The 27556-nt window shown below is 45.2% G+C and overlaps 1 protein-coding gene across 10 annotated transcripts in view; it reads right to left on the minus strand.

The window, feature by feature from the left end:
- Positions 1 to 959: 959 nt before the first annotated feature.
- kiaa0586 (KIAA0586 ortholog) overlaps positions 960 to 27556 on the minus strand; it is a 175486-nt gene continuing 148889 nt past the window's right edge. For 6 of the 10 annotated variants that reach the window (XM_060934418.1, XM_060934416.1, XM_060934414.1 and 3 more), the window contains one exon: positions 2665 to 3132. In XM_060934418.1, coding sequence (XP_060790401.1) covers positions 2996 to 3132 — 137 coding nt within the window. In that variant the 3' untranslated portion in view covers positions 2665 to 2995. The other 4 variants (XR_009655653.1, XR_009655654.1, XR_009655655.1 and 1 more) reach the window with 4 other exon arrangements.

A 27556-nucleotide genomic window follows, 5' to 3' on the forward strand; every position in this document is an offset into this window, starting at 1 on the left:
ACACACACACACAGGTCGTTTCTAACAAAGGGTAACCTTAATTTATTTTCCAATATTTATTCTGCCTCATTAGCATACTGCCAAAACACCTCAGTCAACACTCCGTGTAGCCCCACTCTGCAAATCTGAAACCTTAATATATTCAGTAGATGGCTATCTACTCATTAATTTCGCACTCTCACAGTGCAGTCATTTCAGTGTTGATGAAATAATATAAAAATGCAAAGATTTGCACAGCCTCCTGATAACCATGATTAACTTGACCTCCCTTTGATTAAATGCAAATTGCTCCATTTCTTCTCGAAGGCAAATAAAAAAGGTTCAGTGAAGGACATCATCCTCGGACATCCAAGCATCTATTGCAGCTCACCCTAGGTTTCTACACTGGCTTTAGGCTTCACAGATTTAAAAGGCTACAGCCAACTCCCCTGGGTTTGAGAGGCCAAGCTGTCTGAGAGCAACAGAGAGGTGAAGTCTTTTTTTGGTGTCTTCCCAGTGTTCCATCGTGCAAGAGAAGAGTGGTCAATGTCACGCTCGATTTCCGCCAGCTTCCTGCCTGACACATCTGGCTTTGATAAACAGCTGGCTAACTGGAACTGAAAAGGATTTTTTTTTTTGGAAAGAGCTATAGGAGGAGGGGTGGATATGAACTGACTGCACTCTTGGCTCATAACCTAGTCTTTAGAAAACATTTAAGAGTGTGTGTGTGATATCAGGCCAGCACTGGGGTTTTTTAAAGTGGCTCGCTTCTCTTCTGCAGACCAGCCCTCTTCATCACTGCTCGCTTATTATAATCCAATCAAACCGATCAAGACTGGCTTTTCATTAGTGGGTTGATCCTTCAGTATTTTGGCTTTATTGCAGCGCTCATCACATCGCAGCTCTTTGAAAGACCGATTAATAATGCTTTAAATCAAATAGTGTATGAGCAGAATAAGAATCAGAGATAACAGAAAATATTAAATGGATAAAGTTTATACATAGACATATTTCTTACATGAGACCAGCAGCTGCTCAAAGTCACAGAGAATTTCTGTCTGTTTATGTTAAAACTAGAAAGACATCAGTACTATAACCACATTTTATACAATTGATTTTTTTTAAAATAAAGCCTGCTGACACTAAGCAATCTTGTTGTGGCATGTGGAGTGCTGGTCATTCTCACTTTACCACATGTATCCGCTTACTTTCAAACCTGTCACTTTCTGTCTCTCTAGATCTTCTCCTTTTATCAGACCCAGAGCCTGCAGCTGCAGCAGAGCTGTTAAAAAAAAACACACACACAAAAAAAAAACTTTATTCCCGCAGGGCCTCTCAGTATAGATCAGGGCAGTTTATCACCCTCTTTCCTTGATGAAATCTGTAATAAGCAGGAAAAAGTTTATTAGTTTATTCATAATGTACTTAAGGGCTATATTTAATATCAGTATGAGAAATACACTGTATATGCTGTAGAACACCTTGACGTTATATTAAATATGCACATTGTAGTCAGATACAAAGCCTTTCCCACACCTTAAAGGAACAGTCCACCGTACTTCCATAATGAAATATGCTCTTATCTGAATTGAGACGAGCTGCTCCGTACCTGTCCGAGCTTTGCGCGACCTCCCAGTCAGTCAGACGCAGTCAGACGTGCTGTCACTCCTGTTAGCAATGTAGCTAGGCTCAGCATGGCCAATGGTATTTTTTGGGGGCTGTAGTTAGATGCGACCAAACTCTTCCACATTTTTCCTGGTTACATAGGTTTATATGACCAGTGACATGAAACAAGTTCAGTTACACAAATTGAAACGTAGCAATTTTCTATGCTATGGAAAGTCCGCACTATAATGACAGGCGTACTAACACCTTCTGTGCGCTTCGGCAGCGCATTGATATCTGAGCTCCGTATCAATGCGCTGCCGAAGCGCGCAGAAGGTGTTAGTACGCCTGTCATTATAGTGCGGACTTTCCATAGCATAGAAAATTGCTACGTTTCAATTTGTGTAACTGAACTTGTTTCATGTCACTGGTCATATAAACCTATGTAAACAGGAAAAATGCGGAAGAGTTTGGTCGCATCTAACTACAGCCCCAAAAAATACCGTTGGCCATACTGAGCCTAGCTACATTACTAACAGGAGTGACAGCGCGTCTGACTGCATCTGACTGACTGGGAGGTCGCGCAAAGCTCGGAGAGGTACGGAGCAGCTCGTCTCAATTCAGATAAGAGCATATTTCATTATGGAAGTACGGTGGACTGTTCCTTTAAGTGAGAAATTCCACTCATTATGGCCTTAATTGCTAACATTGTTGTTCAGTTTGCTGGTGAAGACTTGAGGCCTTCTTTATCTTGGCTGAGCTGCTAGAAAGTAAACAGGATGCTCATTAGATGGGCATCATCACTGCAGCAAGCTGCAAAGCAACATCTGATAAACGGTACCGTTTTCTCTAGAGGAAAAATAGCCTGGCAGTAATGAGGTGAAACCCAGTCACGTAATGTAATGTTCTGCACAGCTATTACCACAATAGGGTACGTGCCACGTAGCCATGTGTTTCAAAGCCAACACAAACTTTTGACCTGATGTAACCATTTCTGGAAACAGCAATGATGTTAAATTAAGAGTGAACGCAAATGGAAAAAACACCAAAATGTCAATGAAAGAGATATTAACCAACCAGTGATGCTTAGTGATAAAATATTTATTGGTTTGAAAGTGCAAAGTCATGCATGAATATCCAATAAGCACATTTTCCTTTTCACACAATTAAACCCACCTGAATGGCACAGGATCTCACGTTCAGGCAGCTCTTGTTATGGCAAGTGTAGTGCCACAACCATTAAGCAAAACATTTTCACACTAACCATAAGACACATCATTTCATCCTTTCACAAGGCACAGTGATAGACGATTCTCCCTGGTCCCACAGCTCTGCTCAGGCTGGTAGAGATTTCCTCAGCTCCTGTCAACTGAGACCTGCTGGAGGAGACACAGGGAGAGCTCCACAGGTACTAGAAGACATCACTGAATGAGTCTGAATCGCCTTCTGCATTGCTGAGAGAGAGAGACTGACTGTCCCTTTGGTCAGACTGCAGCTGAACTGATGTTAGCTCCAGGCCTCCTCTTGGTGGTTGAGCACTTTCAGCTCCTGTGAGATGAAATGGAAAAAGTTCATTCATAAAAGTATCTCAAGGTGTGTACAATGTTGGAGGAATGTGATATCAGGTTTTAAGATGTGATGAAATTATTTGAAAGATCAGCATTATAATAAGAAAGCAGTGACACAGAGGTACAGCAGATAGCATTGCAGTCTCACAGCTCCAGGGTCGCCAGTTCAATCCTGAGCTCGATTTACTGTGTGTGGAATTTCATACATGTCCTCCCTGTGTCCATGTGACTTTCCTCCCAACTCCCAGAAACATGCCAGCAGAAGGATTGGCTGCTTCAATTGCCTTAAGTGTAAATAAATGAGAGCGTGTGTGTGTCGCCCAGTGACGGAGTGGCATTCCACCAAGGTTTTATTCCTGCCACCATGACCACCTTGGCCAGGATAAAGCTGTTACTGAACATGAACGAATGGTGAATAAATAAAAAACAAGAAGACAGAGTCATCTATATCCCCCACCCTATATACCAAGTTTCAAGATATTATTTGTCACATTTTTCAAGTTCTGCTGCAGGAAACCAACCCTACCTCTTTACACTGACCTCAGCAGCCCATGGCATAAGCCCACCAGACCTTTGGTCCAGGTGAGCTAAAAATAAAAATTTCTCACATTTCTTAGTATCAAAAGGCGCATATACATTGCTTAAATCAACAAATATACCAACTTTCAGGACCATACAACTCATAGTTTTCAAGTTCTGCTCCGGAAACAAAACCTACCCCTAAGACTAACCTGAGAGACTAAGTCTAGTCAAGTCAAGTTTATTTGTATAGCACTTTTAACAATAAACATTGTCGCAAAGCAGCTTTACAGAATTTGAACGACTTAAAACATGAGCTAATTTTATCCCTAATCTATCCCCAATGAGCAAGTCTGAAATTGTTTTCATGGAAACATGAAAAATTTAAATTTCTCAAATTTCTTAGTATGACAAGGCACATCTACATCACCTTGTTAACATGTATACCAAGTTTCAAATCCGTATCATGAATAGTTTTGGATATATGCTCCGGAAACAAACATTGCTCTTAGAAACTAAGTCAAAAATTTATTTTCTATGTAAAAATTAGAAAAATACTTTTTTCCAAAAATCCCAAATGGCAAAAGGCACCAGTTCACATGTTGCTTGATATGTATACAACGTTTCATGAAGATATCTTCAGTAGTTTTAAAGATACGGCCTGGAAACGAAAATGTGACCGGATGGATAACTGGACGGAACCCCTTTCTATATCCCCCGCCAAACTTCATTTGGGCGGGGGATAATGAATGATGAGAAAGTCATGCTTGATTTGTAGGGTTGTTCAAAGATTAAAATAGCTGATCACAATTAATCATATATGTTTGTGCAGGCCATCAGAGATAGTGAATTTTTTATTTGATATAATTAAAATTTTGATGGTGTTTTACTATACAAATAACCATTTATGACCGTTTATGGCATTTGCACATCTTTCCACCACTGCTATACAAGCTGTAAAACAACTCAAAACAAACAGACGTCATTTGTGGCAGGAGGCAAGACCTGGAGGCCACGCAAGCACTTCGACTGATCATTGACGTGTAGATGAATGACACAAATGGATAGTTCAGCAAGAAGACTATCTGACTGCAGAAAGAGAGTGTCCCGTGGCTGCAGAGAGCATGTTACAAGGTGATAGCTGGTGAGTGATTCACAGGCCAGAAACATCCTCTTTAATGCATCAACATGCTTTTATAGAACATTTTATTGAAGATTTAGAGGTACAATCAATACAATCCGCAAAAGCTACAAAAAAAAAAAAAAAACCACACAAAGTGAGATAACTTACTAAAAAGTACTTTGTGCCAAAAAGTTTAAACTTGGGTAATTCTCACTTATTACATTACATAACGGGCATTTAGCAGACGCTCTTATCCAGAGCGACATACAACATACCCAGAGTAGCCTGAGGAGCAGTTGGGGGTTAGGTGCCTTGCTTAAGGGCACTTCAGCCATTCCTGCTGGTCCAGGGAATTGAACCAACAACCTTTTGGTTCCAATACTGCTTCTCTAACCATTAGAGGCTATGGCTTCCCCAAAATCAGTGAACTTAGTCCAGTTCAGATTGCACAGATTTTGGCAAACCAGAAAACACTGTCAGAGAAGCAAGTGGAAATGGGCAGAGTTGGAATGATACTTGCAGAAATCTTTAATTTATTGGAAGATTAGGAAAGAAATTAGCAAAGACAAATGCAAAGAAACGTGTGCAAGGATTCATAGAAATAATGATGATAACAGAGTACAGGGAACATGGAACTAAGAACTAAACAAACATCAATATTTTTGTGAACTGTATTCAGCATGAATTTCTGTGCTCCTCAGCTTGGCTATCCAGAATACATCATACTTCTGCAAACACGTCTCTGACACTTATTTTGCTTGCATGTTAAAAAATAAAATAAAATGCTGCCAGCAAACCATTTGGTTCACGCTCTGCAATTGGGTCAAAATCAGGGTCAGTTTGTGGACTGTATAAAGACATTAACATGGCAAGCACTATAACGATATCCACACAACATGGCAATGACTTCAGAAAAGTTTAAAAGCTGAAACCAACATAATTCCAGATTAAGGTCTTCGATAGTACTCTCAGTAAAGATAAACAAGGAGGGGGTGTGTGAAATGGTACTGGCAGGGGGTTCAGAGAAGAGCAGGGCCTCCAGGAACCACAGCACAACATCCATAAGCTGCACAGAGTGAGGCCTGTTTGTGAGGAGCAGACGGACGAAGTTCATGCCTGTTTCCCGTATGAGAATCCTGGCAGCTACAAACAATCAAGTATGACTACAGCACCTCAGGGTGGAGGTAAAAGTGAGAAATGCTGTGTGTGTTCTTATGAGTAAGAAGGATGGAGGGAGTTAGACTGGTGGAACTTCTTTGAAGCATGAAATACATGTAAACAGCATTCAGCTGTTCAGATCCAAATAGGCTTGGTAACTGTGACAAGGACCACTAAATATCTCATCTCATCTCATTATCTGTAGCCGCTTTGGCCATAAATATGTTTCTAAAGATACTTTTATAGAAGATCCATTAGAGATCATGTAAGGGAATGAATGAGGGAGAGGGAGCTTATTGTTTGAAAAGATTTCCCAGCATCACCGCTTCAAAGAGGAGTCTCTTTCCTAGGCAGCTGCTCACCTCTTCAGCTAACTCTGGCCTTTTTGCTGCTCCTCTCGAGACCGCCATGACGCCCAATGGCCTGCCAAGTGTTTGAAGTCTGAGTGCAAAGGCAATGATTTCATTTTGTATGTGGGCCTTAGCAAATATTCACAGCTGTGCGGAAGGATCCAACCAGCAGAGCAAAGACGTCCAGAATAAAGCAAGCAGACAGACACTGCTGAGAGGAGGGCGTCCTCAGCTGAGGAAGACACCAGACACTTTAATACTCGTAAGATGGGCTCACTGCTTTTCTAATTAGTAATGTGCTTGAGTGTGTTTTGAGTCATGCTGAAACAGAAACATTTATTTCAACTTTACCTTTGAAATGGCTATAGGAGCAGCAATTCTGAAATGTTCCATTTGGAACAATGGGCCAGATGTTTGATTCTTGTACAGCTGAAAGAAAAGGTTTGTGAACCCTTTGTGAAACCAGGAATTACCTGGATATGTACATTAATTACTCATGCAGTGTGGTCTGATCTTCCTCCATTTGATAATAATGAACAAACAAATTATTCCTAATTTAACAACAGATAAAACTGCAACTAATAATTCTCTCTCTTTACTGGACACATTAACTAACCATCACAGTCCGGACTGGAAAAAGGTATGCAAATACAAAATCATAAGGATTTCTTGTGTAAACAGCCCTCGTCAGGTCATGATATTCCAAACTTTTTTTTTCTTTTTTCCCCTCCTGTTAATTTACCTGAGGTTTTTTTGGGGGGTCAGTATCTTTTTATATCCTCCAACATCTATTAGCTTCAGGTTTCAAGATCCTACCCTGACCCTCTCCTGTAAAAATGCTTGATACAATTTTCAATTCTGTGCTTTCTCAAGACTGCAAGCTGTCCAGGTCCTGAGGCTGCAAACAAGTCTTAAACCATGACGCTCCCTCTAGCATGCTTCACAGGTGGATGAGACTTTGTTGTTGGTGTGTAGGATCTTTTCCCCTCCAAACACAACGTTGTACACTTCTGCCAGAAACCATCCACAGAACCAGTGCTGTGGAATATCCAGGCAATCTTTTGCAAACTTTATATATCTCCACATTCACTGGATATGAGCAATCGTGTGGCTCTGACTGGCTACTCTAATACCAGGATATCAGCTCATATACCGTGAGTAGAGGAAAAACAAAATGCAGGAGCACATCAAGTCAGGTATATCACTTTGTTATCAAGTATTTAAAAGAAACAGACATACAGTAGCTGGTCCAGTGTTCTACGACCAGGACGAAAACCGCATTGTTCCTCCTGGATCCAAGGTTCGACTATCGGTTGAATTCTCCTCTCCAGTACCCTGGAGTAAACCTTCCCTGGGAGGCTGAGAAGTGCGATTCCCCTATAATTGGAGCACACTCTCCGGTCCCCTTTCTTAAAAAGAGGGACCACCACCCCAGTCTGCCACTCCATAGACACTGTCCCCGACCGCCACGCGATGTTGCAGAGGCGTGTCAACCAAGACAGCCCCACAACATCCAGAGACTTGAGATACTCAGGGCGGATCTCATCCACCCCCGGTGCCTTGCCACCGAGGAGCTTGCAAACCACCTCAGTGACTTCGGCTTGGGTAATGGACGAGTCCACCTCTGAGTCATCAGCCTCAGTCTCCTCAATGGAAGACATGACGGTGGGATTGAGGAGATCCTCAAAGTATTCCTTCCACCGCCCGACAATGTCCCCAGTCGAGGTCAACAGCTCCCCCCCCGCACTGTAAACAGTGTTGGCAGAGTACTGCTTCCCCCTCCTGAGGCGCCGGACGGTTTGCCAGAATTTCTTTGAGGCCAACCGATAGTCCTTCTCCATGGCCTCCCCGAACTCCTCCCAGTTCCGAGTTTTTGCCTCCGCAACTGCCCGAGCTGCAGCACGCCTGGCCTGCCGATACCCGTCAGCTGCCTCAGGAGTCCTGGAGGTCAACATGACCCGATAGGACTCCTTCTTCAGCTTGACGGCATCCCTTACTTCCGGTGTCCACCACCGGGTTCGGGGATTGCCACCACGACAGGCACCGGAGACCTTGCGGCCACAGCTCCGAACAGCCGCGTCCACAATGGAGGTAGAGAACATGGTCCACTCAGACTCAATGTCCCCCATCTCCCCCGGAAGCTGGGAAAAGCTCTCCCGGAGGTGGGAGTTAAAGACCTCCACAACAGAGTGCTCGGCCAGACGTTCCCAGCAGACCCTCACCAGACGTTTGGGCCTGCCAGGTCTGTCCAGCTTCCTCCTCCGCCAGCGGATCCAACTCACCACCAGGTGGTGATCAGTTGACAGTTCAGCCCCTCTCTTCACCCGAGTGTCCAAGACATAGGGCCAGAGATCAGATGAAATGACAACAAAGTCTATCATTGACCTCCAACCCTTCATAGGGTGCTCGAGGGTTCATGGGAGTTTGCCCAACCAGTCCACATGTGCTTTGTGGATCTGGAGAAGGCATTCGACCGTGTCCCCTGTGGTATTCTATGGGGGGTGCTTCAGGAGTATGGGGTTCGGGGCCCTTTGCTAAGGGCTGTCCGGTCCCTGTACGAACGGAGCAAGAGTCTGGTTCGCATTGCCGGCAGTAAGTCAGACCTGTTCCCGGTGCATGTTGGACTCCGGCAGGGCTGCCCTTTGTCACCGGTTCTGTTCATAATTTTTATGGACAGAATTTCTAGGCGCAGCCAGGGGCCGGAAGGAATCCTGTTTGGGAACCACAGGATTTCATCTCTGCTTTTTGCGGATGATGATGTCCTGTTGGCTTCTTCAAACCAGGACCTCCAGCATGCACTGGGGCGGTTTGCAGTCGAGTGTGAAGCGGCTGGGATGAGAATCAGCACCTCCAAGTCCGAAGCCATGGTTCTCGACCGGAAAAGGTATGTATGGGGTTCGGGGCCCTTTGCTAAGGGCTGTCCGGTCCCTGTACGAACAGAGCAAGAGTCTGGTTCGCATTGCCGGCAGTAAGTCAGACCTGTTCCCGGTGCATGTTGGACTCCGGCAGGGCTGCCCTTTGTCACCGATTCTGTTCATAATTTTTATGGACAGAATTTCTAGGCGCAGCCAGGGGCCGGAAGGAATCCTGTTTGGGAACCACAGGATTTCATCTCTGCTTTTTGCGGATGATGATGTCCTGTTGGCTTCTTCAAACCAGGACCTCCAGCATGCACTGGGGCGGTTTGCAGTCGAGTGTGAAGCGGCTGGGATGAGAATCAGCACCTCCAAGTCCGAGGCCATGGTTCTGGACCGGAAAAGGGTGGCTTGCTCTCTTCAGGTTGGTGGAGAAGTCCTGCCTCAAGTGGAGGAGTTTAAGTATCTCGGGATCTTGTTCACGAGTGAGGGAAGGATGGAGCGTGAGATCGACAGGCGGATTGGTGCAGCCTCCGCAGTGATGTGGTCGCTTTACCGGTCTGTCGTGGTGAAGAAGGAGCTGAGCCAAAAGGCGAAGCTCTCAATTTACCGGTCGATCTACGTTCCGACTCTCACCTATGGTCATGAGCTTTGGGTAATGACCGAAAGAACAAGATCGCGGATACAAGCAGCCGAAATGAGTTTTCTTTGCAGGGTGGCTGGACGCTCCCTTAGAGATAGGGTGAGAAGCACAGTCACTCGGGAGGAGCTCGGAGTAGAGCCGCTGCTCCTCCACATCGAGAGGAATCAGCTGAGGTGGCTCGGGCATCTTTTTCGGATGCCTCCTGGACGCCTCCCTGGGGAGGTGTGGACGCCTCCCTGGGGAGGTGTTCCAGGCATGTCCCCCCGGGAGGAGGCCCCGGGGAAGACCCAGGACACGCTGGAGGGACTATGTCTCTCGGCTGGCCTGGGAATGCCTCGGTGTTCTTCCCGAGGAGCTGGCCGAGGTGTCTGGGTAAAGGGAAGTTTGGGCTTCCATGCTTAGACTGCTGCCTCCGCGACCCGGTCCCGGATAAAGCGGAAGAAGACGAGACGAGACATACAGTAGCTAAAAGAATACAGTCCCCCCAGACAATAACGCCTGTTCCACACTCCAGCCCAGTCGGTGGCAGTAATACACCTCAAAGTTGGTTTGTCAACCGCCAAAAAACCCTGAAGAAGAAGAAAATGGCAGAGTGTGTTGCTGAACCAACCGAGGACAAAATTTAAAAATGAATAAATAAAACTCTACTCAAACACCCCCCCCCCCAAAAAAAAATTTTAAAAAAGCAACAAAATATGGAATAAAAGTATTTGATGGTAAGAACATATCTTTTTTTTTCAAGAATTATCACATTTTTCACAAATTGCTACTGTCATTTTGCCAGTTTGTTTACATTCTAAGCAGAAATGATTTTGTCCAATGTTCTGTATAAAGCTTTTATTTATCAAATTTGCAAAAAATAAAAATTTTCACTTTCTCAAAATCCAGTAAATGTGGATGGAGTAAAACAGTTATTCCACTCAATCTCATCGTACATGACTTATAGCCATGCGCTTCGTCGGCTATCAGCGCATATACAGCTCAATTTTGTAGAATAACCGTTAAATATAAAAAAATCAGTGACTCCTTCTGTAGTGCCCTTCTATTATCAACACCAAAGTTTCATTCAAACTAACTATCGTGGACTTAAATAAAGATCTACCTTTTATGAGTAATTCATCCAGGTAATTCCAAGTTCAAAGTGTTCCCTTTTTTCTTGCATCTATGTTAAAATGGGTTTCTTTCATCCACTCTGGTGCGCCAAGTACCTTCTCAGCTCACTCAAAGGAACGACACTTTATGAACCACGCAAATTCTCATCTCATCTCATTATCTCTAGCCGCTTTATCCTGTTCTACAGGGTCGCAGGCAAGCTGGAGCCTATCCCAGCTGACTATGGGCGAAAGGCGGGGTACACCCTAGACAAGTCGCCAGGTCATCACAGGGCTGACACATAGACACAGACAACCATTCACACTCACATTCACACCTACGGTCAATTATTGGCCCTTTTCCACTACCCTTTTTCAGCTCACTTCAGCTCGCTTCAGCTCACTTCAGCCCGCTTCAGCTCACTTCAGCCCGACACGGCTCGCGTTTCGACTACCAAAAACCAGCACGACTCAGCTCGTTTCAGCCCTGCTTAGCCCCTAAAACTCGCACCGTTTTGGAGTGGGGCTGAAGCGAGCCAAACCGTGCCGACTGAGGTTGGGGGCGTGAGCAGACACTCCCCTGTGCACTGATTGGTGAGGAGGCGTGTCCTCACATGCCCACACACGCCCCGCGAGCGCGCTGGGATCTGTAAACACCGCAAACCCGGAAGAAGAATAATTATGAATTACGAGAATTTCTGAAGCCTTATGCGCCTCGCCTCATCTATACGCTCTTGCCAGTATCTGTCCGCGTTGTCGGTGACAACAAGCCACAGCACCGAGACCAGCAACACTAACGACTCCATGTCCTCCATGTTTATTGTTTACTATTCGGGTCGTGAGACTACTGCTTAAAAGCTCACTGAATCAGTGACATACAGAGCATCGTGCACGAGTTCGCGGAGCGCAAGGCTCGTCGTATGCCCTTCAAATAATGCGCGCAGTAGGCTATTGATGTTTTATTATGAGCCATGTACAGTATGTCGCCTAATGTTTTTTTTTTTGTTTCTGAGTTACATGTTCGTTTGAAGGACTTAATGTACAAACTAACATAGTTGCACCCCGGAGTGTTGAAATTGGTAAACACAGTGCATTCAATGAGGTTTGCACCGCCCTCCTTTTATTTCTGACTCTTCCTGTCAGCGTTGCAACCTCTGAGCGCTCATTCGTATGCCCTTCAAATAATGTGCGCAGTATAGGCTATTGATGTTTTATTATGAGCCATGTACAGTATCCTAATGTTTTTTGTTTCTGAGTTACATGTTCGTTTGAAGGACTTGATGTACTAAATAACATAGTTGCACCCGGTAGTGTTGAAATTGGTAAACACCGCAGTTGCGGACATTTTGTAGCCTAAAATGATGTTATGATAAGCTTTAATAAAGGGCCCGGTCATTTGCCCCGCCCCCGGCCTGGCTCTGACTTGTTCCGCCACTGTCACTGATGTCACTGTTTGCGCTGCTTAACGACATCACATGACATCCACTCACTTTCGCTAACTCCACCCAATGTGTCCACCCACTTCCAGCCAGCACGGTTCAGCGCGGTTGTAGTCGAAATGCAACTCCAACAGCCCCGCTCAGCTCGACTCAGCTCGACTCGGCACGGCACGGCTCAGCCGCGTTTGTAGTGGAAAAGCGGCATTAGAGTCACCAGTTAACCTAACCTGCATGTCTTTGGACTGTGGGGGAAACCGGAGCACCCGGAGGAAACCCACGCGGACACGGGGAGAACATGCAAACTCCGCACAGAAAGGCCCTCGCCGGCCACGGGGCTCGAACCCGGACCTTCTTGCTGAGAGGCGACAGCGCTAACCACTACACCACCGTGCCGCCCCACCACGCAAATTAATCCTTTAAATATCTTGTGAAATTACTTTCCAGGAGCAAAACATACTAAAAGCTCCACCTTTGCTTAATGCCTTACATCATACAAAGTGATGCAGCTGGGACATGGGCTTCCTGTCTGTCCTTCTCACTTATTATGATAAGCTCCTGTCTGATGATATGAAAATGCACAGGAAGTACACGGTAAGTGTGGTGTTAAATTTGATCCAAAATCCTTATGGCTATTAGGAAAATCAAAGGACATCTTTCAGGTGACTGTGTAAATATAATCTAATGTATGCCAGCACTTCATTTGAAATCTGGTAAGAGCAGGACTGGAGATATGACATGCCATAACTTCAAACAATACAAAAAAGGTCTGTGGTGCACCCTCTTTGCATCAAACAGCATAGCCAGACAGTAATGAATATGGAAAGCGATGTGCTGCAGACTTGACCTGATATCAACACGTCAACTTTCAATAAAAGGCCATCTGTATTTACAAGGCATGAAAAGGTACAGTCTGAATTAGAAGCACCCACAGCACGTCTGTGTGAGTATATTTATTTCAGAGGTCGGGTAATTCTCTCTCTTTTCCGGATTACACGCCTGTTGACATGGAAAGCAGCTCACTATTGCCGCTTTTCCACTACCAACGCGGCTGAGTCGGGCTGAGCCGTGCCGTGCTGAGTTGGGCTGAGTCGAGCTGAGTGGGGCTGTTGGCGTTGCATTTCGACTACAACCGCGCTGAACCGTGCTGGCTGGAAGTGGGTGGACACATTGGGTGGAGTTAGCGAAAGTGGGTGGACGTCAGGTGATGTCGTTAGGCGGCGCAAACAGTGACATCAGTGACCTTTTAAGCGGTAGTCTCACAACCCGGCGAGTAAACAATAAACATGGAGGACATGGAGTCGTTAGTGTTGCTGGTCTTGGTGCTGTAGCTTGTTGTCACCGACAACGCCAACAGATACTGGCAAGAGCGTACAGATGAGGCGAGGCGCATAAGGCTTCAGAAATTCTCGTAATTCTCCTTCTTCCGGGTTTACGGTGTTTACAGATCCCAGCGTGCTCGCGGGGCGTGTGGGCGTGTGAGGACACTCCTCCTCACCAATCAGTGCACAGGGGAGTGTCTGCTCACGCCCCTAGCCCCACTCGGCTCGGTTTGGCTCGCTTCAGCCCCACTCCAAAACCGTGCGAGTTTTGGGGGCTGAGCAGGGCTGAAGCGAGCTGAGTCGTGCTGTTCTTAGATAGTCGAAACGCGAGCCGTGTCGGGCTGAAGTGAGCTGAAGCGAGCTGAAGTGAGCTGAAAAAGGGTAGTGGAAAAGGGCCATATGTTTACTCACGTCTCAAAGCTATTCGTGAGCAATTTACACACCTCTTCTTCTTTTCTCCAGGACTCTACAAACAAACAGACTGATGTATGCCAAAATGGACAGAAGAGATGGTACTGAGGTTTCACACAGAAGGCCAGGTGGTGTGAGAATTTCTTGTCTTTCGGCATAATTTTTAAATGTCACGCTTTGGACAAAAAGAAAAGATAACGCAGGCCAAAGTGTCCAACTACTGGATGACCTTGAGGTGAGAGAGGCCAGGTGCAACACCAAGAATAAAGGAAGACAAAGAATAAAAGACATCAGCAACAGTTGGACATGTTCCAAAGTGGTAGAGTACAAGAAAGGTCTGATTCAAGTCTGCAACTGTGTTTAATATCTGATAAGAGACACAAGCTTTCTGTGAACCTTTCTATAGTCTTCTCTCCAGACACCTGCAAACACTTAAGCGTGTTCTCCACCCTGTTCCAAGCTTTCAGCGCTGACAGATGAGTCGACCCCCACTCTCACTTTCCCCCATTTACTCTCTCACCCTCTGCTTTTCTTTCTTTCCCCTCACTTCTCCATCTTCAAGGGTGGGAGTGCAAGTGTGTGTGGGATTGTGGCATGAGACTGTTTAGTGCTCGTTTTGAGTTAAAGCCTCTGGAAAGTTCCTCTTTAGGTAATGTTTGATGGATCTTTTTTTTTTTTTTTTTTAAACCAGAGCTGAGAGAACAGTTAAATGACGACATGCTCTGTGTTACGCTGAAACAATAAAATGAGAATGAAGTCACTGCCAGAATGACTTCTGCTGGAAAAACATATGAAAACAATCAGGACATACCAAACTATTTACCGAATACCTTTATCCATGTCCTCAAAGCAAACAGCTGTGTCATTCGAGCTCCTTCTTTGGTGGAGCAATTCTGAGAAAGATAAACAGGCATAGGATAAACATGCTAACCTGCTGAGTTAAAACATTAAGCAGAGCACAAAGTGGTTTAAAATTGGCACCAAACACAAAGTCTCTAAACAAAATCTCAGTTCTGAGGTTTGTCCAAAAAAAAAAAAAAAAAGATATCGCAGGAGGAATCTTTATTTCCTGTTCCAGAGTTCCTTCGGCACAAGGTGACAAATACAGGCCGAGAAACAGTCACAACACACAAACACGTTTGTCTCACTATCCTTGTGAGAACCTTCCACCGACATAATTATTAATGCAGTTAATTAATGCTGTGCCTGCACTTTAACCCATCCCTAACCTCAGTAATGAAAAGGAACACACAGACACCTTTCACCTTCCCTAAAGGCATAACTAGGTATGCGATACAGAGACACGCTCACATTTACACTCTTTCTACTGCAAGCCAACACCCAAACAAACTCAACTCAGGAGGCTAGAGTCTAGAAGAATGTGTTCTTGAGATATCTGAACATCCAGCAATCATGGAAGACAATGCATAGACAATGGACAAAGGCCATGCTTTAACTGTAAAACAGTGGCCAAAGAAGAGAGAGCACCATCATTCCTACTTACAGTACCAGTCAAAAGTTTGGACACACCTAACTCAGTGGCTTTACTAGATTTTGTATTAATTAAAAAATAAAATTTATTTATATCTCATCTCATCTCATTATCTCTAGCTGCTTTATCCTGTTCTACAGGGTCGCAGGCAAGCTGGAGCCTATCCCAGCTGACTACGGGCGAAAGGCGGGGTACACCCTGGACAAGTCGCCAGGTCATCACAGGGCTGACACATAGACACAGACAACCATTCACACTCGCATTCACACCTACGGTCAATTTAGAGTCACCAGTTAACCTAACCTGCATGTCTTTGGACTGTGGGGGAAACCAGAGCACCCGGAGGAAACCCACGCGGACACGGGGAGAACATGCAAACTCCGCACAGAAAGGCCCTCGCCGGCCCCGGGGCTCGAACCCAGACCTTCTTGCTGTGAGGCGACAGCGCTAACCACTACACCACCGTGCCGCCCCAATTTATTTATATATCTAATATAATAATAATGAAAAGGAACACACAAACACCTAAAGAGGAACTTTCCAGAGGCTTTAATTCAAAACGAGCACTAAACAGTCTCATGCCACAATCCCACACACACTTGCACTCCCACCCTTGAAGATGGAGGAGTGAGGGGAAAGAAAGAAAAAAATATATATATAAAAGAAACTTCATGTCTTAATGATTAGTAAATTGACAGCAGCAGTAGAAGAAGAAATCTTTATTTCTCACATGCACACATCAAGCACCGTGAGATTCATCCTCTGCATTTAACCCATCTGAAGCAGTGAACACACACACACACACACCCAGAGCAGTGGGCAGCCACGCTACAGTGCCCAGGGAGCTGTCAGGGGTTAAGCAGCTTGCTCATGGGCACTTCAGCCCAAGGCTACCCCACATTAACCTAACTGCATGTCTTCATAGTTTCGTATACTGAGCTAGAGATGCTCATACATGCTTTCATCTCCTCCCATATAGACAACTGTAATTCACCATTTCATCATTGAATAATTCTGCTCTAGATCATCTACAGGCTATTCAAAATGCTGCTGAAAGACTGCTCACCAAGTCAAACCGATGGCCCCACATCCCCCCTCTGCTCATGTCTCTTCGCTGGCTCCCAGTTACTTTCAGGGTACAATTCTCATGCTCACATACAGAGCATGCTGTAGTCAGGCCCCTGCTTAGCTGACTGATATCCTCCACCCCTACTCACCAGCTCGTTCCCTAAGGTCAAACAACCTAAACATACTTCTTTTCCCCTGTACTCGTCTAAAACCCATAGCGATCGGGCATTCGAGTCCGTTGCGCCGAGGTTGTGGAATGCTCTACCTCTATCCATCAGGCTTGTTGACACCAGTGACTCTGAAGAAACTACTGAAAACACATTTGTTTAATATGGTATTTGGGTAATTGTTACATTTTTGTCTTTTATGTATTGCTGTACTTCTGTGTATTGTGCTTCGTAGATTTTATACACTGTGTCTTTATCTACTGTTTCTTGTACTAGTGCATCTCAAAAAATTAGAATATTGTGAAAAAGTTCAATATTTTCCATCAGTTATTTAAGAAAGTGAAAATGTTATACATTATAGACTCATTACACATAAACTAAAATGTTTCAAGCATTTTTCTATTTTAATTTTAATCAGTATGGCATACAGTACAAAAACATAAAAAAAAAACCATCTCAAAATATTAGAATATTTCATTTCGAGTTTGAGTAAAACAGTATGAACACAGTGTATCTCTCGGTCTAGTTCAGTACACACAACCACAATCATGGGGAAGACTGCTGACTTGACTGTTGTCCAGAAGATGATCACTGATGCCCTCCACAAGGAGGGTAAGCCACAAAAGGTCATTGCTGAAAAGGGTGGCTGGAAAAGGTGCACAAGCAACAGGGATGGCCGCAGTCTTGAGAGGATTGTCAAGAAAAGTTGATTCAAGAACTTGGGAGAGCTTCACAAGGAGTGGACTGAGGCTGGTGTCAGTGTATCAAGACCCATCACGAACAGACATCTTCAAGAAAGGGGATACAACTTTCGCATTCCTAATATCAAGCTACTCCTGAGCCAGAGACAATGTCAGAGGTGTCTTATCTGGGCTCAGGAGAGAAAGAAATGGACTGTTGCTCAGTGGTCCAAAGTCCTCTTTTCAGATGAAAGTACATTTTGCATTTAATTTGGAAATCATGGTTCTAGAGTCTGGAGGAAGAGTGGAGAGGCACAGAATCCAAGGTGTTTGAAGCCCAGTGTGAAGTTTCCACAGTCTGTGATGATTTGGGGTGCCATGTCATCCGCTGGTGTTGGTCCACTGTATTTTATCAAGTCCAAAGTCAACACAGCCATCTACCAGGAGATTTTAGAGCACTTCATGCTTCCATCTGCTGACAAGCTTTTTGGAGATGCTGATTTCCTTTTCCAGCAGGACTTAGCACCTACCCACAGTGCCAAAACTACTACCAAATGGTTTGCTGACCATGATATTACTGTGTTTGATTGGCCAGCCAACTTGCCTGACCTGAACCCCATAGAGCAGGGGTCTTCAATCCTATCCACAAAGGGCCAGTGTGGCTGCAGGCTTTCATTACAGCCAAATTGGAGGCTCACTTGATTGTTGATTGGAGACGAGGGTGAAATGATTAAACAAGTGAAATCAGGTGTAGCTCCTGCTTGGTTGGAATGAAAGCCTGCAGCCACACTGGCCCTTTGTGGATAGGATTGAAGACCCCTGCCATAGAGAATCTATGGGGTATTGTCAAGAGGAAGATGAGAAACACCCGACCCAAAAATACAGACACGCTGAAGGCCACTATCAAAGCAACCTGGGCTTCAATAACACATCAGCAGTGCCACAGACTGATCACCTCCATGCCACACCGTATTGATACAGTAATTCATGGTAAAGGAGCCCCAACCAAGTATTGAGTGTATAAATTAATATACTTTTCAGAAGTTGGACTGCCTACGGGCCAAATAGCAGTATAGAGTATCCGGCCTTCTTGGAGTCCCTGGGAGAGGTACTGAGGGGTGCTCAGACTGGGGACTCCATTGTGCTACTGGGGGACTTCAATGCTCACGTGGGCGATGACAGTGACACCTGGAGGGGCGTGGTTGGGAGGAACGGCCTCCCCGATCTGAACCCGAGTGGTGTTTTGTTATTGGACTTCTGTGCTAGTCACAGTTTGTCCATAACGAACACCATGTTCGAGCATAGGGGTGTCCATAAGTGCACGTGGCACCAGGACACCTTAGGTCGGAGGTCGATGATCGACTTTGTAGTCGTGTCATCTGATCTCCGACCCTATGTCTTGGACACTCGGGTGAAGAGAGGGGCTGAGTTGTCAACTGATCACCACCTGGTGGTGAGTTGGATCCGCTGGCGGAGGAGGAAGCTGGACAGACCTGGCAGGCCCAAACGTATGGTGAGGGTCTGCTGGGAACGTCTGGCCGAGCACTCTGTTGGGGAGGTCTTTAACTCCCACCTCCGGGAGAGCTTTTCCCAGCTTCCGAGGGAGGCGGGGGACATTGAGTCTGAGTGGACCATGTTCTCTACCTCCATTGTGGACGCAGCTGTTCGGAGCTGTGGCCGCAAGGTCTCCGGTGCCTGTCGTGGCGGCAATCCCCGAACCCGGTGGTGGACACCGGAAGTAAGGGATGCCGTCAAGCTGAAGAAGGAGTCCTATCGGGCCATGTTGACCTCCGGGACTCCTGAGGCAGCCGACGGGTATCGGCAGGCCAGGCGTGCTGCAGCTCGGGCAGTTGCGGAGGCAAAAACTCGGAACTGGGAGGAGTTCGGGGAGGCCATGGAGAAGGACTATCGGTCGGCCTCGAAGAAATTCTGGCAAACCGTCCGGCGCCTCAGGAGGGGGAAGCAGTACTCTGCCAACACTGTTTACAGTGCGGGTGGGGAGCTGTTGACCTCGACTGGGGACATTGTCGGGCGGTGGAAGGAATACTTTGAGGATCTCCTCAATCCCACCGTCATGTCTTCCACTGAGGAGACTGAGGCTGATGACTCAGAGGTGGACTCGTCCATTACCCAAGCCGAAGTCACTGAGGTGGTTTGCAAGCTCCTCGGTGGCAAGGCACCGGGGGTGGATGAGATCCGCCCTGAGTATCTCAAGTCTCTGGATGTTGTGGGGCTGTCTTGGTTGACACGCCTCTGCAACATCGCGTGGCGGTCGGGGACAGTGCCTCTGGAGTGGCAGACTGGGGTGGTGGTCCCTCTTTTTAAGAAAGGGGACCGGAGAGTGTGCTCCAATTATAGGGGAATCACACTTCTCAGCCTCCCAGGGAAAGTTTACTCCAGGGTACTGGAGAGGAGAATTCGACCGATAGTCGAACCTCGGATCCAGGAGGAACAATGCGGTTTTCGTCCTGGTCGCGGAACACTGGACCAGCTCTATACCCTTCATAGGGTGCTCGAGGGTTCATGGGAGTTTGCCCAACCAGTCCACATGTGCTTTGTGGATCTGGAGAAGGCATTCGACCGTGTCCCCCGTGGTATTCTGTGGGGGGTGCTTCGGGAGTATGGGGTTCGGGGCTCTTTGCTAAGGGCTGTCCGGTCCCTGTACGAACGGAGCAGGAGTCTGGTTCGCATTGCCGGCAGTAAGTCAGACCTGTTCCCAGTGCATGTTGGACTCCGTCAGGGCTGCCCTTTGTCACCGGTTCTGTTCATAATTTTTATGGACAGAATTTCTAGGCGCAGCCAGGGGCCGGAAGGAATCCTGTTTGGGAACCACAGGATTTCATCTCTGCTTTTTGCGGATGATGATGTCCTGTTGGCTTCTTCAAACCAGGACCTTCAGCATGCACTGGGGCGGTTTGCAGTCGAGTGTGAAGCGGCTGGGATGAGAATCAGCACCTCCAAGTCCGAGGCCATGGTTCTCGACCGGAAAAGGGTGGCTTGCCCTCTCCAGGTTGGTGGAGAAGTCCTGCCTCAAGTGGAGGAGTTTAAGTATCTCGGGATCTTGTTCACGAGTGAGGGAAGGATGGAGCGTGAGATCGACAGGCGGATCGGTGCAGCCTCCGCAGTGATGCGGTCGCTTTACCGGTCCGTCGTGGTGAAGAAGGAGCTGAGCCAAAAGGCGAAGCTCTCAATTTACCGGTCGATCTACGTTCCGACTCTCACCTATGGTCATGAGCTTTGGGTAATGACAGAAAGAACAAGATCGCGGATACAAGCGGCTGAAATGAGTTTCCTTCGCAGGGTGGCTGGGCGCTCCCTTAGAGATAGGGTGAGAAGCACAGTCACTCGGGAGGAGCTCGGAGTAGAGCCGCTGCTCCTCCACATCGAGAGGAACCAGCTGAGGTGGCTCGGGCATCTTTTTCGGATGCCTCCTGGACGCCTCCCTGGGGAGGTGTTCCAGGCATGTCCCCCCGGGAGGAGGCCCCGGGGAAGACCCAGGACACGCTGGAGGGACTATGTCTCTCGGCTGGCCTGGGAACGCCTCGGTGTTCTTCCCGAGGAGCTGGCCGAGGTGTCTGGGGAAAGGGAAGTTTGGGCTTCCATGCTTAGACTGCTGCCTCCGCGACCCGGTCCTGGATAAGCGGAAGAAGACGAGACGAGACGAGAAGTTGGACATTTCTGTATTGTAAATCCTTTTTTTGATTGATCTTAGGGAATATTCTAATAATTTGAGATACTGGATTTCTGATTTTCATGAGCTATAAACCATAATCATCAAAATTAAAACAAAAAAGGCTTTAAATATTTCACTTTACATGTAATGAATATAGACTATATGAAAGTTTACCTTTTTGAATTAAATTATGAAAAAAAGGAACTTTTTCATGGTATTCTAATTTTTTGAGATGCACTAGTATTTTGTGTTTCTGTTTTCTTGTCCCTTGGATACTGTGACTCCTTTCCTAAGTTTCCTCTTATTTGTTCCCTGTACAGCACTTTGTGACACTCGTCTGTGAAAAGCGCTATATAAATAAACTTTAGTTACTTATGACAGATGTTGTTTCTCTTTACTTAGTTGAGCGATTCTTCACATATAGATCACAACAGTTGTGGAATAGGGCTATTTACTGTATTTTTATTATTTACTATTTGATCTTAAATGCATTAAGAAGGCAAGAAATTACACGAATTAACTTTTGACGAACACTTTTTTTGTTTACTACATAATTCCATACATGTTCCATATGTTACTTCATAGTTTTGATGTCTTCAGTATTATTCTACAATGTAGAAAATAGTCAAAACACAGAACAACCTATGAATAAGTAGGTGTGTCCAGACTTTTGACTGGTACTATATATTGAAGCAGATCCCTGCTGGAGCACCATCCAGAGGAACCAAAAGCTCTAATAAGATCTATACTGTCTGATCTAATGCAGAGTGTGTCAAGTAAATGCTGTTTATTGGAGAAAAGTGGATTGTGGGCAGTGAAAGAGGTAGTGCAGACTACAGGGACTGAGCATAGACCTACAGAGGAGCTGCTGCTTGGCTTGACAGCCAGCAATACAAATGGATTTGGGTACTCTATGGGAAGTGACCACTGCTGTAGCTGTCTGAATGAATTTGAACTGGTTCAAATGCATTTAACAGCTCTTTGGCTCAGTATATTTACTCAGGGAGTACAGCATGGAAAGAAGGTAGAGTGAGAGTTAAAACATGCAGAATACACCACAGTTTATACTCCAAGTGACTGTGTGAGATAAGCTTCAAATATCCATTGTCAAAACACATCTTGAACACCTCATTAGGAGTTGAATTTTGGTGAGAAACCACTGGGAAAAAGTTTGAAGTAATACAGTTTTTCTGAAGGCGTCTAGCTGAGCATTGGCAAAAGCAAATGTATTGCACCTGTGTTGCAATCTATGATCAGGAGCTCTGTGGTGGAGCAAGGAGAGCAGGAAGAGGTCATCCCTGGAGTGCTGGGAACCAATCAAACTTCCTATCCCCTAAAGACAGATTAAGTCAAATCAAAAGACCTCAATGGCTCTCTTAACTAATCCTTTTCTCCATGCTTGTTTGCACCACTGATGGACAAAACTGTATGGACTGCTTATTGAGGCATTGTGTTGCAAAGTATCCACCCCCTCTTCTTTTTAACCAGGTCCTAGGTCTGAAAGTAGAAGGGACACATTACCAAGAGTGCTAATTGAAAGTCAGGGGTCGTGACCTTTGGATATAGGGCCACACGACCCCACCCAGCTCCCCGGAGAGGAGAGAGGCTGCACTAGGTTAGAGGGAGAGGGGCTAGGGTTCAGTTCAGAGCCAGAATCTTGTGGAAAGTCCCTTCTGTCCTACAGAACTCCCACTGATAGAGGGATTGGGGGGAAAGGCAGCTGCGTGAGTGGAAAACTCCAGCATCAAGAGTAAAGGGGATTTGCATTTAGCCAAAGAGAGCTTTCATCCACCCCTTCACTTCTCCCTACCATAGCTCATGTCCATTCAGGGAGGAGCGGGGTGGAGAAGATGGGAGAATGTCCCTCAATGCTCCATTTATCTGGAGATCGTTAAGGAGGATGTATGTAGTGTTGGCTTCAGAGAGAGTGCAAGCTGTGCATGAAGGAGAAGAACTACCATGTGGAGGGCTCAGTGGCCGAGGCCATGCCCTCATAAAACGAGGTCAAGGAGTGGAGAAGGGAGAGGGTCAGCCAGGCCATTGCTCAGGGTCAGAGACAGTGAAGGGAGAAATTGTATACATCTTCATCATGAAGGAGGGGTGATGGTGCTTAAGGCTTGTTTAAAAAGGGCCCTTTATAAAGACAGGTAGTGTCAGTGTCATGCTATTTCTGGAGAGCACAAGCTATGTCTCAATACTGCTCACAAGGTAGAGACTGGAAAAGACATCGAAATTCCACATGCATGAATTTGTTGACTGATATTTCAAAAGATAATGCTGGACCAGACAAAATAATCCTGGTCTGTGGAGCAGGCTTACATAGCGGCAACATGTATCTGCTATAACTCTTATACACCTACCTGGTCTATGGAGGGAGAACTGAACTCTGCTGTTAAAGGCTTGTGAACTATAGTTTTGGCAACACAGCGTAACAGGATATTCAAATATAAAACCTTCCCCCTTAATGCTCAGCATGCTTTTTTTCATTTAGCAGAAGTGAAATCGATCAGTGCTTATAGAGTAACATGCCAAAATGGGGCCACTCACCGTGCACCGCTGTAACCCACCGCTTTGTCCTAATGGTTATTTTTAGAGAAGTGGGTTATGTGTCCCAAGAGGACCTGAGGGACCTTCAGAGACCAAGCTTCAGAAAGGAATGGAAGGAGGGGAAAAAAAAAAAAAAAAAAAGACTTTACGTGGACCAGTTTCAACAAGGTTAAACCCAGAGGTGAAATGACTCTGAAATCAAGTCAGTCCCTGAAATGAGGCACAAAGCAACTATAAAGAAATATCCTTTAAAGTAATAATTTCCATATTAATAAGTCTCATAGCAGAAGGTTGTAGTCTGCTTTGAAGAACACCACCAAACTTTAAAGGAACATTGCTAAACCCAAAAGTCTTCACAGCTGAATAACACTCTAATAACACAATACCACTGCAGACAAAAAAATCCCAGGGTGTGTTTATTCTTTGTTTACAATAGACGTCACATCCGGTAGTGATCTGCCTCATTATGTATTCAGATTTCCAGCTGACGGGCAGGCGTCTTATTTGTTTACAGTTGCTTTGCAGTAGCTTCTTGTGTTTCGCCTTCAAATGTGTCAGATTGTTGCCCTGTATTTGGATGCTCAAACCAATTGAATCAAGAAAAAGACAAAAGGTATTACAAGATACCAAAAGAAGTCATGCACAAGGGTGAAAGAACGAAAAATCTCGACGCCGTGAAAAATGGCTAGCAAATCTTTCACTGTGTTCGAAATGAATCGAGAGTCCACATGTTCGTGTTTGCAGCGATCATTTTGATAAAGGTACGTGCATCGAATTTATGTATCTAGAATCAAATTTATCACTGCAAAAAACGCCTACAGCAGCTCCGACTTGAATCACATACTACACTTCGGCTGATGTTACTTAGGCCGAATCCCATTTCACCCCTTGGACCAACCCCTTGGCCCTTCCCCTCCATTTTGCGCATTCACGTGAAGGGGTAGGGGTATCCCAATCCCAGTTAACGCGGAGGGGTAGGGGAAGGGGTAGGGCTTCTGTACCCCTCCAAACGGAGATTTTCCTGGAGCTGACTCCGAACGAAGGGGTTTGAGTGATTTCCCACAATGCCATGTGGATTTCAGCGAGATTTCATGCAGATTTCAGAAAGATGGCGGTTCCCGCGGCGAAAGATTGTCATAAATGTATTTTCTCCATTATTTACGTGTTTTAAGTTGTTATCCAGAGGAAACACGCCGCTTGATTCGCTTTCGAGCTGAGAATGAGCAGCGATTTATGAAATCCAAGCTGCTGCTAAAAAGCTTTGGGAGTGAGTATTGTTTTCGGTTGCTTGACTGCGTACGTTTTGTTCTGTTATTCTCGCTTTTATTGTTTACATGAGTGTTCTGACACCTCATTCTGTCGGATGTGGTGCACGAAGCGCCAAAGATATCCCATTCAGTGGTGTTAGTTAACAAATCACACCCTGCCAGCAGAGATCTCTGGCTCTGACTGTAGCGGCTGGTCGCAGCCAATGACGCATTTGGTCGCGTTTTGCTAACGTAAACGCTGACGGAGGTACGCGATGACGTATGCGATCGTTGAAGGGCTACCCCAATACGTAAGGGTTGAATTTCAAGCCCTATCCCTTGTAGCTCAGTTTCAAGGGGAAGGGCCAAGGAGAAGGGGGAGGGGAAGGGGGAGGGGTAGGGGTAGAAATTAGAATTGGGATTGGGCCTTACCCTCGCAAAAATAAGACTATTATTGTCCTTTAGAAGTCTTATTCCAACATCATGAACCCAGCCACAAATTAAAAAGTTATAGGCTTCAAGACTTTTGAAAGCTTTCATTTGCTTCTTCGTGTAAAACGATGTTTGGACTACCAGATAACCAGAAATGTCCAGAAAGTTGTTGAAATCGCTTGAAAAGTCAGTATTTAAGCTGTAGGGGTCCAATCCATTGCATAAATATATATATTTTTTGATATCTCGATTTTGTCTTTGGTTCTAGTCTGTTAACATCGTCAGATGTAGAATGTTTTCCACAAGAAGACGACGGACGCGTACTTGGCTTGGACGCCATCTTTGATTGTTGCCCCTCACTTGGAAACCGGAAGTGAACCAGGAGGCAAAAGTCACGTGATTGCAAACAAAGAATTGTGCACGGTATGTTTGGAGACAGGAAGAAGAAACCACCCAAAATAATTCTGCTTTTGAGTGATTGGACTAAACTGCCATGTTGAACACAAACTCCATTTCACTTTTATAGACTTCATTGGCCAAACTTATTCATTTAATGCATTTATAGATGAGAAATTCTTGAAATGAAACACTGATGTACCAAGGAATTCTAAATGGTGCCAAAATGAGCTTCAATAATTGAATGTGCAGTACTTTTCTGAGGGTTGTGCCATCAACTAGCTCTTAAGAATGCTACATGCAACAAAATGAGACACACACCAAGGCCAAGATAATAAATCAGTCTGACATACACAGGATAATGGACACATCACTGCAATAAGTAGATTTTAGATATTTCTGCAACATTCAGTGACTTTGCCTTGTAATGGGTGCAGCTCAGATATGACTGGGAATGTGTACGAGTTATAATCAGTACAGAGGGGAGAGGCAAGAGTGGCTCCATGGGCAACCTGCCCAGCATCTCAACCATCTGTGAACAGGGGCACATCTGTCTGTCGAGCTCTAATTATTAGCAATGGGGAGGAGTGGGAGGGAGAGAAATATTTAGTGTAGAGCAATATGCCAAGTATTTGCTTCTGACTTTGATACATCTTTGTGCAATTATTAATGTAAAAAGACTAAAAAGTGCATTCATTCAGAGTGAAATGGTATCGGACCAGGTTTGTGTTTAATAATGATAAGAAAAGAAGGTGTGAACATAAAAAGTTGGGAAACAGTAGCAGGTGCGAGTGTAATCCTCAGAACAGATACACACGTGTCAGCCAGAAAGTCACTCATCTCTAGTCCAGAGTTTAGTTCAGGACAGTTAGTATGTAGGTTTAAGTAAAACAGTGTGGGGAAATGGTTTCCATCATCGACGGTGGACTTTAACACAAGAAGCGATATTCACAATGCTAAAATTCAAATCCTGAGGCTAAGTGCAGCAGCAGATGCATTAAAATGACCCAATCAACCGATGGCTGATTCAACATACAATAATTTAATTTCATTCCTTGTAAGGAGCTAAATTTAATTAAGAGCCAGATGCTGCACTGGATGAACTCAGGGCAAGAACACATTATAGCCTCAGTGCTCAAAGATATTTAATTAGCTATGATCAAATCTCACTGAAGTTCATGAAGACTGTTAGTGCAATGATCTGATATCTTCAGATGGTCACGGAGGGTGAGTATTTAAAAAAAAAAAAGGGGGGGGCACATGAAATAAATTAAAAACCACTTGTTCATCATTAATATTCAAGACAAGACAAGCAATTGTAAAATGTAAAGAATATAGACAGTTAGAAACACTAGTAGAACAGAGTGGGATAGATATAGAGATAAAGAGAGAAGAAAAAAGGAGTCTTCCAAATATTAAGCAAATTCCTGGCTAAAGAAAATAATGATATGAGAATATTCTGTCGAACATACAAGCTGATGTGATCACAGGTGTAGCCAAACCCTTTTCCCACTTCAGTTAAAGGTAGACTGCCTTTCAGATTTTTCAAGGGTAGGTCATAAAAAGAATTTTCCCTGACACCCAATGATTTTTGTTTAGTGGACTGAAAGCTACTGAATTCAAATCACAGACTTTCAATTTTATTAGTTTTTTTGTAAATAGAACAATTAATGAATTTAGGGCCATGTGGCCCTAAATTCTCCGCTATTTTTTCTTGCTTCACCATGATCCAATTCAAACTACGATGTCATGCATCACGTGGTGGGCTTTCCCCGTTCGCGCAAGGCATTGTGG

This window comes from Neoarius graeffei, chromosome 11, assembly GCF_027579695.1.
Source record: "Neoarius graeffei isolate fNeoGra1 chromosome 11, fNeoGra1.pri, whole genome shotgun sequence".
NCBI classification, from domain to species: Eukaryota; Metazoa; Chordata; class Actinopteri; order Siluriformes; family Ariidae; genus Neoarius; species Neoarius graeffei.